Here is a 13,083-nt window from a genome sequence, read left to right as displayed (position 1 = left end):
CCCCTAAAATGCATAGCTACACCAATTATACTGAACACTGAACGATATATTACTTATAACACGGATAGTTTCCTCACAGCTGTGACCGCATGGCAACAATTCTGCATTAATGCACCAGGGTTTAAACCTGTAATACCCTTACACATAAACCAGTTATTCATAGAATGCACTAATCTTTACCTGTTATGTTTCTTAGCAACCAGATCTTACTGTTAACAGTCTACATTGTGTGGCAGAGGAATTGTTTATAGCAAATATTACTAATAATAAATTAAATGATTTATTATAAAGCAGTAAGTTTTGATCCACTAATTTGATTGGATAAGCAGTGTCCCAAGAGCGCTGATAATTTAGCATAATAGTAAATACTAGGACATTTCACTGTATGTATCACTCCGCTTGTTTGTGTTCGCTACATAAAATTCTAGTAATAGTTTGTTACACTGAAACCGTTACTACACTTACTACGAGCACAAAATAGCCTACTAACATATCATTTACAGGTAGGTTTTACTGATGTTCCTTCATTTTCACAAAAACTGTAACAAAAATGGCCAAAGTAACCAAAAGAGTCATTATATCTATTAACAAACATCAGAATCTAAGTATAAAAATGTAATAATAATAATAATAATAATAATAATAATAATAATAATAGTAATAATAATTTGCCCATCTTTTCCTTAACTCAGACAAATCACATGATTCAATGAACAAAAATAACATTTCTACAAGTGTTTACTTCTTCTTATATACTTCTCTTTCTTCTCTCTACTTCTCTTTCTTCAAAGCTACTGCTTCCTCCACCCTCTCTGGTAGAAAAATGGTACTGCAAGAACATTTGATAACATGGGTTGTGTGGCAACCAGCCATTATGACCATCTCCTCAGTATTACAGTATGATCTGAGAATGAAAAAATTACTGGGTAGCATTGCTGGAATTTGTAACTACTTGAAAATATGCATCCAACAGCAGAATGACACACTCATAGCCGTGCATTACACACACTACCATGTCAGTGTCACTGCTGTGCTGAGAACGAGCCATCTCCCAGATTCAGAGACGGTCCTCTGATGATCTCTTTGTGAACAGCAACAGATGGCTACAGTTAGCAATTGTTCACCTGTATAGTACAATGAATGTAGATACTAGCTTTACTTAATAAATTAAACATATACTAAGTGTATATCTTTAAAAAAAAAAAGATTTTTGTTTCTGTACTCAATAGGGGTCAGTAGTTCCAGTTCGGATGTTGCTGTTTTGAGGTATTTCTGCTTGGCTGGCTCTTTTTTCTTGCAGTGGTATTTGCATATTTTCTGCAAATCAGTGCTGGAGCAAAGCTTTTAAAGACAGAACGAATACCCCCATGGCTTGGATTCTATTTGAGTACCACTCACATTCATCCCGAAATGTCTTTTCACTGTATTTCCATAGAACCTTATATATGCATGACTACAAATGCCTTTATCATTACACAAGTAGAGAAAGATTCAGTATCCATTTTTTATCATCATACTGATTCCCCTATATATATATATAGATTAGATTCAACTTTATTGTCACTGTACAGAGCCAATGAAATGCTGTTCTTCACATATCAGCTTCCTAGCAAGCTGGGGTCAGAGTGTAAAATCAGCCATGATACAGCACCCCTGGAGCAGATGTGGTTAAGAGCCTTGCTCAAGTGCTGGGGCTTGAACCCCTGACCTTCGAATCAGTAACTCAGAGCCTTAACTGTTCAGCCACCATAGGACGGGAATCCAATGCGATCATCTACTGTTGTAACCCATCCACCTCAAGGCTTGATGTGTTGTGTATTCTGGGATGCTTTTCTCTTCACTACGGTTGTAAAGAGTAGTTATGTATGAGTTATTTGAGAGCAAGTCTAGTCATTCTCCTCTGACCTCTGCCATCAACAAGGTGATTCCACAATGTGTGTGTATACATGTGGGAACAGGTGTCCAGTCCAGCCGTGTCTGTTTTAAGGGTGCTTAGAACTGATAGATGAGAATGAGAACGTACTTATGAGTAACAACTCGATTTGGAGTCTCTTTTTAAGGGCTTACCAGATCACTAAAACTAACTAAGACTTGTTGATCTACTAACTTGCTCTACTAGCTTCTCTCTTACATGGTTTAGTGTGATAGTGTTCTTAGCCACTGATTCAACTTGTAAAAGCTTGAAGATATCATTTTGATGGAGATGTCTGTACATTGCTCTGGATAAGAGCGTCTGCTAAATGCTGGAAATGTAAACGTAAACTGTAAATAGCAGCCCAGTTTTGAGATTTGTCTCTTAAATTAAGCAAAGTATATAGTCAATAGTGGTGTATTTGAGTAATGCAAATTCCATACTAATTCTGGATTAGGCTAAATTCAGAAACTAAGCAACTGCAACAACAGACACTTTGGATAGCAAACGTGAATTAATGTGTCTACATAAACAACCAATCTTTATAATCCACACTACTACAATTAAATGAACCAATTTCATCCTAGTATATTAAAATCTTCTAAAAAAAAAAAAAAAAAAAAAAGACGGTTTTATGATGTTACACTTTAAAATCAGTGTCCACTTTTAAATTAAACATTATTTAAATATAATAAATATAATAAAATAACCAAATGAACTCTCGGAGTGAAAAGAATGACGCCATGTGGTTTTCCCTCATTCAGTTTCAACAGTTCATGTTGGGACGATGCTGTTTGCGCGTATTTACGCTTGGCTGACTGTTTTTCCTGCAGTGGTGCATATATCATGCAAAATAAGGGCGTCAGCAGGGATTTAAAAAGAGAGGGACAATAATTGTCATACGTATGTGGCTTGGAGTGTAGCACATATACTCATCCTCTGTCATAAATCATTCTAGTTGTAATGAGTGTAAAATGGGGGGTTTTAATATAATGTGTGGCGGCCTAGGAAAACCCTTCATATGGTTACATTTTCTACCCAAACTAGCTTTCCTGAACGGAAATATATTTCTCTATTGCATGAATCACAACCATTAGTAAAGTCCAACTCCACTGAAGGACCAAGAAAATGATTGGCTAACAGCAGGTGCTATTTATTGATTTCATTTGCATTTAATTTACACAAGGAATAAAACATGACAATGCTATTATTTTCCAGCACGTGAAGTGTTTTCTACCACTTAAACTAGAGCAAATTACCAATGATTACATTTTATAATGAATCAGTGAACAATGTGTCATAGTTTTTATCCATTTATAGTTGCATTTAATGTTGTGAAATGTCAGTTAAACAAGTTGGTGGTAATGGCATCACTTATGTTATAGCAGCTATAGACAGTCGTTCCCTCACTAGCTTCTCATTTATGTCTCTTGAAGTTAAATAACCACAAAGCACAAAGTCCAAGGGTTGACACTGGAGACTCCTTCCACAAGTGTTAAACAAACATACTGAAAATATCACCAACAATTATTCACCAAAAACATTTTTCTTTGTTAAATAACAGCGCTTTTTTTTTTTTTTTCAAATAGCATATACAAATTATAATACTGTATATCATATTTGCCTCATGCCATACATCATGGTTAAATATCCTTAAGAACTGAGAAATTATTTGCATTCCCTTTTAACGTGCATTTGGTTTTCAAATAAAACCACAAACAAACTGAGTAGCTCTGAGTTAAACGTAGTCAGAGAGAGACGGCTTACTGATCTGTGCAGTTCGAGGTAAGAACCTTCTAATATGTACGTCTACTATTTCATATTTCTTTATTTCTGTGTTACATGACAAAAAAATGTTTGTGTATACAATCTTGCTGTTGCCTTGGCTAGCAATTTTTCCCTCTGTTTAACAGATGTCCCTAAAGTGTCTGGGTCTTTCATTAGGTAAACTATGATATTAAGTATCAGATTTATTGATAGAGAATTATTTAACATCCATTTACAATTATCTTAGCAATTTAAACATGACAGATGTATTTATATTTAGGTTTTATTCTAAGCATTGGATAAGCGAATGTATCATTTAGAAAATAATTTTCTAAAATAAATTTCTTAAATTGTTATGCAGGTTTAGGCATTTTCTTATCACAATGGATGCCGTCCCACCAGCCCCGTAAGAATGGAGTTTGAATACAGTAATTTATTAAGAATTAAGTCTTAACTCATTAACATTTACAAAAAATAATGTATTTTGTTATAAATAAAAGGTGTTATTTTCTTTCCAGCCCCCGTTTTCGTTACAGTAACTACTGCAACTGTAACTGCAACTAGTGGTAGTACTGCTACAGATACTACTACTTTTACTTCTACTCCCACCAGCCAGACGGCATCTTCTAAACTAAGAGTATACGTGCGGATGAAGATAAACAGCAGTGAGGATCTGACCAACCCTACAGTAATGGAGAACTTTCTTCAGAAGGTGTGTGTCTGTAGGAAATAACTTTATGATATATATGCAGGAAAAGAGTTTAGAATAAACATCTCGTATTGTTGTGCAAGTACAGATATCTGATAAGTGATGAATGTACTACATGAGAAATAAGGTCATTTTTCTTCCTAGATTAAACTTTCCAGCATACAGTTCTCAAAGGTGCAACTAAAGTGGACTCTCCAACCACAGTGGGAAACTTAACAGAGGGTAAGATGTCACTATCACTATCACCTTTTCATAGCCATGTCACGAATTAAGCAAGTTTCTACCGAAATGCTGTTGAATTCTTGATTCTGATTTGTCAGAAGGTGTTGCTCCTGAAGGTGTTGATTTGTCAGAAGAATATTGCCTTCTGTAATTAAATTATTTAATGATTATTTTCCTATAAGAGGCTTATTGCTTATTTTATTGCTTACTTGCTAAATGTCTTATCTTATTATCTTAAATGGCTTAAAACAGTCTCCTGATTGTAAATTGCACAATAATTTCTACAAATCATTTCAGATGAAATTCATATTGTCCCAAACAGATAAAGTTATGGTTAGGAGTAGGATAAGCAAGAATATGGCAATTTACGTTTATGTTTTTTTTTTTATGGATGTACAGTAAGATCAATAAATATTTTGACATTGACAAAGCTATTGTAATTTTAGATGTCTACTACAGTATATTGCAGTTGAAATTGAATAATGAATATATTTCAAAGTGCAGACTTTCAGGTTTAATTTGAGGGTCTTTACATGCAAATTGGGTGAATGGTGTAGGATTTGCAGCACGTTTTATATGTGGTAACCGTTGCTGTTAACTCTCAATATGAAGTCCAAAGAGCTGTCACTGCCATCATTAGTCTGAAAAATCCAAACACAACCATTAAAAAATAAAGAAAGAACAAACTGGTGAGCTCAGGAACACCAAAAGTTCTGGAAGACCACGGACAATAACTGTGGTGGATGAGAGAAGATTTTTTTCCCTGATGAAGAAGAAAAACCAATTTGCTACAGCTGGCCAGACCAAGAACACCCACCAGGAGGTAGATGTATGTGTGTCAAAGTCAACAATCAAGAGAAGACTTCACCAGAGTAAATACAGAAGGTTTACCACAAAATGTAAACCATTGATAAGCCTCAAAAATAAGAAGACCAGATTAGAGACCAGATTTGCTAAAACATCTAAAAGCCTGTGCATTTCTGGAGAGATGAGATGAAGATGAACTTGTAGCAGAATGATGGGAAGAGAAGTGTGTGGAGAAAGGAAGGAACTGCTTATGATCTGAAGCATACCACCTCATCTTACTGTGTGGGTGTGTATGGCTGCCAATGGAACTGGTTCCCTTGTATTTATTGATGATGTGACTGCTGACAAAAGCAGCAGGATGAAGTCTTTGTGTGACTCATTATGTGATAGACTATTCTTTTTCCCAGAGAATATTTACAGTAAAGTTGTTTTTCATTCTGACTTACAGGTGTCAGTAATGCATTTTACGACCTTCTGGCATGAAGAAGACATGGCCAAAGGAGAGGAAGAAGAAAAGGAAAGAAAAGGAAAAGAAAGGCTCTGGTGTAGGGTTTTTTTGTGTGTGTGTGTGTGTGTGTGTTTGTTTTCTGGGTTAGCATTATGTAAGGACTTTGGTGTTTGAGAATACATCTAGCTATCATGTAACGTTTCCTTACCTGTTTATTTATTTTCTACATCACATTTTCGTTCTGGGAAAATGGACGATATTGTACTTGGTGAAAATCAGAGTGGGGTCCAGCTGTAGCCAAATAAATCATTATTAGAGAGTACATTTTGGTAGAGATGAGAGGTTTTAACATTATCCATTTGCAGAGCCGGAGCACTAGACCTGCAGCAATAGTTAGACCTGCTGAAGTTGCAAGACACCATATTTAAGTTTTGCGCCCCCTAGCATCAGGGAATGTAATATAAAGTGAATTCAGGTATATTGAGACAGGGGGACATAAACCGGACCTGATAAGTGATAAGTCAAAACTTATGTTACTAAGTCCTTGTAGTGGAATGCATGATGGAAATAACAAGACTTAATTAATGTTATGTCACAGAATTTGATTTAAGCATCAAACTGTTTTTCTAGTTTATTTGTGGTTTTCTGCTGTAATTTTCATCGAGTTATCAAAATATTGAAGATTTTCTGAACACTTATTGTTGTTGGGTGATGATCAATCTGGAAAATCTGGATTTTTTTTCAAATCCTCTTATTGAAATTTTTTCACTAATGTCATAAGTCTGCTTCAAATGAATAATATTTTAAACTTGTCACTCAGGATGATATTAAAGGCCAAAACCAATGAAAATGCATGCTTCATGTTAATCACACCACCCAGTTGAGGATTGTTTTTCTATATCATGTCCATGTATTTAGCCTAGTTAAGATAGTTTCCTGGCATGAGACTGGGATAACTAATGAATTTAAATTTTTTTCACCCTTGCAGAGAGTAAAATAATTACAAAGAGTTATAGCAAAGTGAGGATGAGGATGATGAAGGCCAGCATGTCGCCTCACCTGCGTGCAGGGGTGGAAAATACTTGAGTAATTGTACTTGCGGTATTTATATTTTACTTGGGTGTTACTGAAATTAAATACTTGTACTCTTACTTAATTACATTTCCAAGAAAACAAAACCTGAAATTCCTTAATTTCATCACTTAAAAACATTAACATTTTGCTTTCTAATACTTCAGTACATTTAAAAGGAAACTTTTACTTGAATACATTTTTGGCTTCCACTTGAGTAAGATTTTGACAATTTATCAATACTTAAGTATCATTTCTCAGAACTTTTCACACCCCTGCCTGTGTGGCGTTAGACTTGGCCCATGTGTTCAGGTCATGTGTGCTGCTGTTCTTTCTGAAGTCCAGCATTGGCATCCTCTTCCTCGTCTCGTCCTCTCATTCACTTCCTGTCCGTCTCCCTCTTGATGGGACACCTTGGTCACCATGGGCACCTCGAACACTTCCTCAAAGGCTGGGGTCTCCTTGACAACGCCATTTTCTCAAAGCTGGGCTTTGGTGCTTATTCAGATAAAAATGTAAATTGAGTGGGAAAAGAAGCTTCAAGCACATCTCTACTTAACACACCTCTCACTCTTTTCTTGACTGCAAGTTCGTTATGTCTATAATCAAAGAAGACACAAGACTGGAGTTGGTATAATCCTGTTTTTTTTAATGCTACTTTTAAATGAGAATTTCTCAGAAAGTAAATTGAATATGAACATTACCATTACTCTAAATTAAAATGCCATGTATACTGATACAATATAATCTCATGAGTGCAGTATAGAGATGCAATTATGGTTGTTCATCAGGTAGAGGTTCCTAACAGTTACATTCAGTATACAGTACAGTAAGACAAAAAAAAATCACTGAGCTAGTTTTCCAACACTACTGACCTGAGGAGTGAAGTAGAGCTGTAGATGCTGTACTCACTCATGTCCGGCAGTGGGGGCAGTGTGTGTAAGACAGAAACCGAGATAGTGAAAAATCAGAAATACATGCTGCTGTACCTACAGCAATAAATACAAAATACTTTGAGTGTATAACTAAAAAACCTTCTCTTGTACAGTTTTGGTTTCTGTACTCACTCATTCTAACTCGTAGGCCCTCATTTGAGGTGTCAGTAGTTCTTGTCTGACAGTGCTGTGTAGACTGATTTCTGCTTGGATGACTATTTATCTTGTGGTGCATATAGAGTAGAGAGTACTTTATCGATCCCCTAGGGGAAATTTGGTGTCACAAGAGCCACAACACAAGAGCAACAAGGAAGACTAAGACTTAACAGTTCACAAGAGTGAACAATTAACTCACAAAATACCACAAACAAGAAGGACAAATATACATATAAATAGCTCTTCAAGTTATTTACAGACTGAGATTCCTGTACAGATTAACTGTATGAAATATATTACGGGTTGGTAGGTTTAAAACTGTCCATTAGACATGTGTGATGAGCAGTTGTGGTAGTGTGTGTATTAAAATGTACAGTAATCATAAGTTACGTGGCAGTGCATGTGTAAAATATGTTGTGCAATAAGCAGTGTAGTAGTTATGTATGCAGAATCAGTAGCCATGTCTCCACATAGCTCCCTACGAGCTCCTGTGAATGAATTGTTGCTATAAACCGTATTAATATAATAAATCTGTGATTTGAATCAACATTGGCACTATTGTCAGAGCAGCTGTTATAGATAAATGGGAAATGTGGAGTCATTAATAAACAGACACAAAAGTCAGCTAACATTATAATTTTATTGTGATATAATTATACATATAAACATATATACATTATAAATTCAGTGACTACGTATAAACTCTGTACACTATTATATTCTATTGTGTGTTTGGATGTTCTGTGTACTATCTGAGCCTGTGTGGTTCATTCACATTTCTTGAAGGACGGGCCCCTTTCAGCAGAATTTGCCTAATGCGGTTGTTCCTGGTTAAATTTCCTTAAGGAGTTAAGAATGATTTGCATTTCCTGCTAAGAACATGCATTTGGTTTTCAAATAAAACCACAGTCAGTTTGATTTGTACAGTAAGGTGCTCAGAGAGACGACTAGCTGATCTGTGCTGTTCGTGGCTTTCTATTAAGTCTACTCACTATTTTTGTTTCTTAATTTCTGTTACATGATTAAGATAGTTAGATATTTTTCTCTCCTTCTGTTCAGTAGATGTCTCTGAAGTCTCTGCTTCTTTCATTATGTAATTTATGATATCTAACATCAGATACAGAGATATCTGTGACACACAGCTTTATTCAGCATCTATTTCTTGTCTTTCATTCAACTGTCTTATCAATTTAAATCTTAATTGAATCATAATCTTAACCAGATCTTTTAAGCATTGTGTGAGCAAGCGTGTAATTAGAGACTATAATATTCTAAAATATTGTTATACAGGTTTAGTCATTTTCTTATTGGAATGGATGCTGTCCCTCCAGCAATGTGAGAAACGAGTTGAATAAAGCAATTCATTAAAAAAAAATTAACCAATTTCCCAACCTAATAGTTATGAAAGTAATGCGATTTGTTTTGTAACTGAAAGGTATTATCTTCCTTCCAGCATCATTTTTGAATGGAACATGTTCTTGTAAATAAGGCATTAATAATTACACTGCTACTGCTGTGATTACTGCTGCTGCTACTGCTTTTACTACTACTACTACTACTACTACTACTACTACTACTACTACCATTGGCCCAAAAATTCAGATGGTGTCTTCTACAATAAGAGTATACATGTGGATGAAGATAAACAACAGTGAAGATCTGACTGACCCTACAGTGATGGAGAAATTTCTTCAGAAGGTGTGTCTCTTAGAAAGTAGCTGGATTATTATGCAAGTACAAATATCAACTCATGAACATAGTACAGGATACATAAAGTCATTTTTCTTCATAGATTAAATCTTCCAGTACACAGTTCGCAAACGTTCAACTGAAGTGGAATGTCCAACCACGTACAGGAAGCTGAAAATGTACAGAAGCAGGTAGGACGCTGCTATCACTGTCACTGTCCTGAATTAATCACATCTATACCAAAAAGCTGCTGAATTCTCCATTCTGATTGGTTGATTAATTTTCTATACCAGCAGCTCTGACAATAGCTGTAATTCAAATGACAGGTTTATATTAATAAATAATAATAATAATAATAATAATAATAATAATAATAATAGTACACAGATTTTCAAAAACGTGCTGTTATTTCACAAAAACATATAATCATTGATATGGTGGAATTTTCTGTAAGGAGACATTTATTTAAGGTTTATTTAACATTTATGGAAAGTGACCTGAGTGTCTAAGAGTAAATTTCGGGTGCCAAATGTATAAAGTTTAATGCTGTTTTCTATCTGACTTTTTATTTTAATATTTGAGGCCATTCTGATACATTTAGAAAGTGATTCATGTAAAATTACAGCTTTAAAGTGTTGCTCTAGACATAATGTAAAAAAATGTACACATCAGAATAATGTACATGTAAGGGTCAAATATAAATCGAAATGTTAAATGGAAATGTTACACCCAAATATATATATTGTAATTGTAATTTACCTTTAACATTTATAGGTCTGTCGGTGTCTGCACCTGCCTTAGTGGTTCAACCACTGAGTCTGTGATTACGGAAAATCACTCCATACCTCCACTGTTGCTGTTAAGATCTGAAACCTCCAGTACTCAAACCTCAAAACCCCACACTGCAGAAAAATAAGTTGATGCACATTTACAATGTGTGCTTCAACCTGTGGTTCAACCTTTTTTACCTGAGTTTCACTGTAAAGCTACGTTATGAAGCAAAGTGTGGGAAAAAGAAGACAAAGGGGAACTCCAATACTGTGGTCTGATGAAAAAAAAAAGTAAAAATGAACCAACATGAATCGTCCTACAGACCTGTATACTCACTACAAACAGAGGAAAGGAACTTCAGTGAATTAAGTTACTGCTTCAGTGACTGATTCAGTCAGTGAGCGAGGTCAACTCAGGAAAGGAAAATAGGTAAGTATTTATTTCAGCTAGAAATATAGTTGTTAATTTGCTGTAGTATAGATACACACACCCAATCCTTGCTTTGCTTTCCAGAAAACAGCACAGTGATGGAGGCCCCAGTTGGATTTGTGCACAATAATTCATTTTATGAAGATGAACTGTACAATGAAGGATCCAAGGCTGAAGAGAGTCAGACTCAAGTGCTCATAATCTTCAGCGTTGTGATCCTCCTCAGTCTCATTGGTAACATCCTGGTTGTTGTGATCAGTGTATTCTACATGAGGCTCCGATCACTGACCATCATCTTCATACTCAACTTGGCTCTGTCAGACCTGCTGTCCACTGTTGTACCACTGTTCTGGGTTTGTGACTACATCTGGGGTTTGACTCTTGGAGATGCAGTGTGCAAAGTTGTCGACTTCATTGACTCAACTGGATTTTACAGCAGCATCATGTTCCTGGTATTGATGAGCATTCAGCGCTACATGGCCAGGGTGCACCCTCTCTCAGGCTGGAAGAAAGGACGTTGCTTCACACTCGTTCTCGTCTGTGCGTGGCTGGTGAGCATGTTGGCAGCAGTGCCAGTCACAGTGCACGCTGAAGCATATCCTGACTCAAGACATTGTATGTACAGCAGCATTACTGCACTTGTTGCTTTAATGTATGAACGCCACATTGTTTTTGTGTGCGCCTTTTTGGTCATGGCTTTTTGCTACATCAGGATTCTGCAAACCATCTTCAAATCACCAACAAACCAGAAACACAGAACTACAGCACTTGCCTTCTTTCTGGTAGCTACATTCTTTATTTGTTGGGCTCCTTATAACATAGTGAATTTTATTTGGCTCTTAGATTATCAGATTGGGTTTTATAATCAGGTCTTAGAACATCTCTACTATGCCAAATACATCTGTGGCCTTCTGGCAGCCACCCAATGCTGCCTCAATCCAGTGATCTATGGTTTATTTGGTGTAAAATTCCGTAAGACAGTGAGAGAGATTTTTCAAAGGCGAGCTTTCAATTTTGCCCAAATGAGGATGGTAGAACTTCATTCTGGGAGTTTTGTCAATTTAAATAATCAAGTCCCAGAGCTGGACATAAAGACTTGACTTCAGAGATACTGACATTTCTAACAAGAAAATCCTAGCAAAATTCTCACATGTGCACAAAGCAACAACAAGAAAACATCAAAGCAAATAGTTTGCTGTGACTACTATGAATAATAAGCAGCTCAGTTAATTGATTAATTTTTTCCTCTTTTGTTGCATTGCAACCTGCAATTAAAATGGATTTTTTTGGGGGGGTTTGTATCGCTTGATTTAGATTAACATTTATGTGAAAACAATCATTACTCTTTGACGTTTACTCTCAACTGGACAGTTGGAAGCTGCATTTAGCTTTATGATTCTTTGTGACTACGACCCCAGCTTGGACAATGTTTGGCTCTAAATAGGGGATTTTTCACACTCAAAACATTATTGTGTAATACATGTAAGGGTTTAATGACTGGGTGTTAATGAATTATTTTTGACTCCTGCAATATATTGGTGAATTTTCTTTAAAGTATGATTTATCTCATGATACATTTATACCTTTTTTTTTTTTAATATTCAAAGTGTATTTTTTCTATAAAGGTGACATTAGCTTAAAATCTGTGATATAAAAGAAGAATATAGATATGTAGATATGTAACACTGTAGTATATGTGGAGGCAAATTTATATAATGTTTCTTATTATGAAATTATATTAAATCAAATGGAAGAATATTTGGTCTGTTATTACATTCTATTGTTCATTGTAAGCATTTTAAAAAAGTTCTTCTTACTCTATTGGCAGATAATTTTCTTCTTTCTTGAAAAAAAAAAAGTGCTTAAAATGAGAAAAAAAAAATTATCTGCAATTTTTTCACAGCGTATCATTGCAATTATTTGCACTGCAATGTATCAACAAAAAAAAAAAAGAAAATTTAAATAAAGCAGAACTGTGTTTCTAACAAAATTATTTATTGATTTAAATTTTTTTTTTACATGCTATACAGATGTGACTGCTTAGGGGAAAATGAGAATGAGGAATTTGTAAAGAGATGAAGAAAAAGAAGGCTGGATAAAGATAACAAGAGTATGAATGTGGAGAGCTTAGAAACTCCACCAAACTAAAACTAAGTGTTATTTATGT

At 35.3% G+C, this 13,083-nt stretch overlaps 1 protein-coding gene and 1 long non-coding RNA gene across 2 annotated transcripts; both read left to right on the top strand.

Annotated features, from left to right (window-relative positions):
- Positions 1–4,038: 4,038 nt before the first annotated feature.
- Positions 4,039–6,579, top strand: LOC128320738 (uncharacterized). The gene is made up of 4 exons (XR_008304317.1): positions 4,039–4,085; positions 4,198–4,391; positions 4,533–4,610; positions 5,866–6,579. It is a non-coding gene; the product is annotated as an uncharacterized LOC128320738 (long non-coding RNA).
- A 4,435-nt stretch (positions 6,580–11,014) lies between these two features.
- Positions 11,015–12,578, top strand: LOC113530510 (chemokine XC receptor 1-like). The gene has a single exon (XM_026920602.3). It carries the CDS (start codon positions 11,015–11,017, stop codon positions 12,014–12,016), a length of 1,002 nt encoding a protein of 333 aa, XP_026776403.3. The 3' UTR covers positions 12,017–12,578.
- The last annotated feature ends 505 nt before the right edge of the window (positions 12,579–13,083 follow it).

Source organism: Pangasianodon hypophthalmus, chromosome 16, assembly GCF_027358585.1.
Source record: "Pangasianodon hypophthalmus isolate fPanHyp1 chromosome 16, fPanHyp1.pri, whole genome shotgun sequence".
Classification (NCBI taxonomy): Eukaryota; Metazoa; Chordata; class Actinopteri; order Siluriformes; family Pangasiidae; genus Pangasianodon; species Pangasianodon hypophthalmus.
This window is presented reverse-complemented; position numbering and strand designations above follow the sequence as displayed.

Bases quoted from the DNA above. Each gene is read 5' to 3' on its own strand.
- LOC113530510 (XM_026920602.3), top strand. From the start codon at position 11,015: ATGGAGGCCCCAGTTGGATTTGTGCACAATAATTCATTTTATGAAGAT.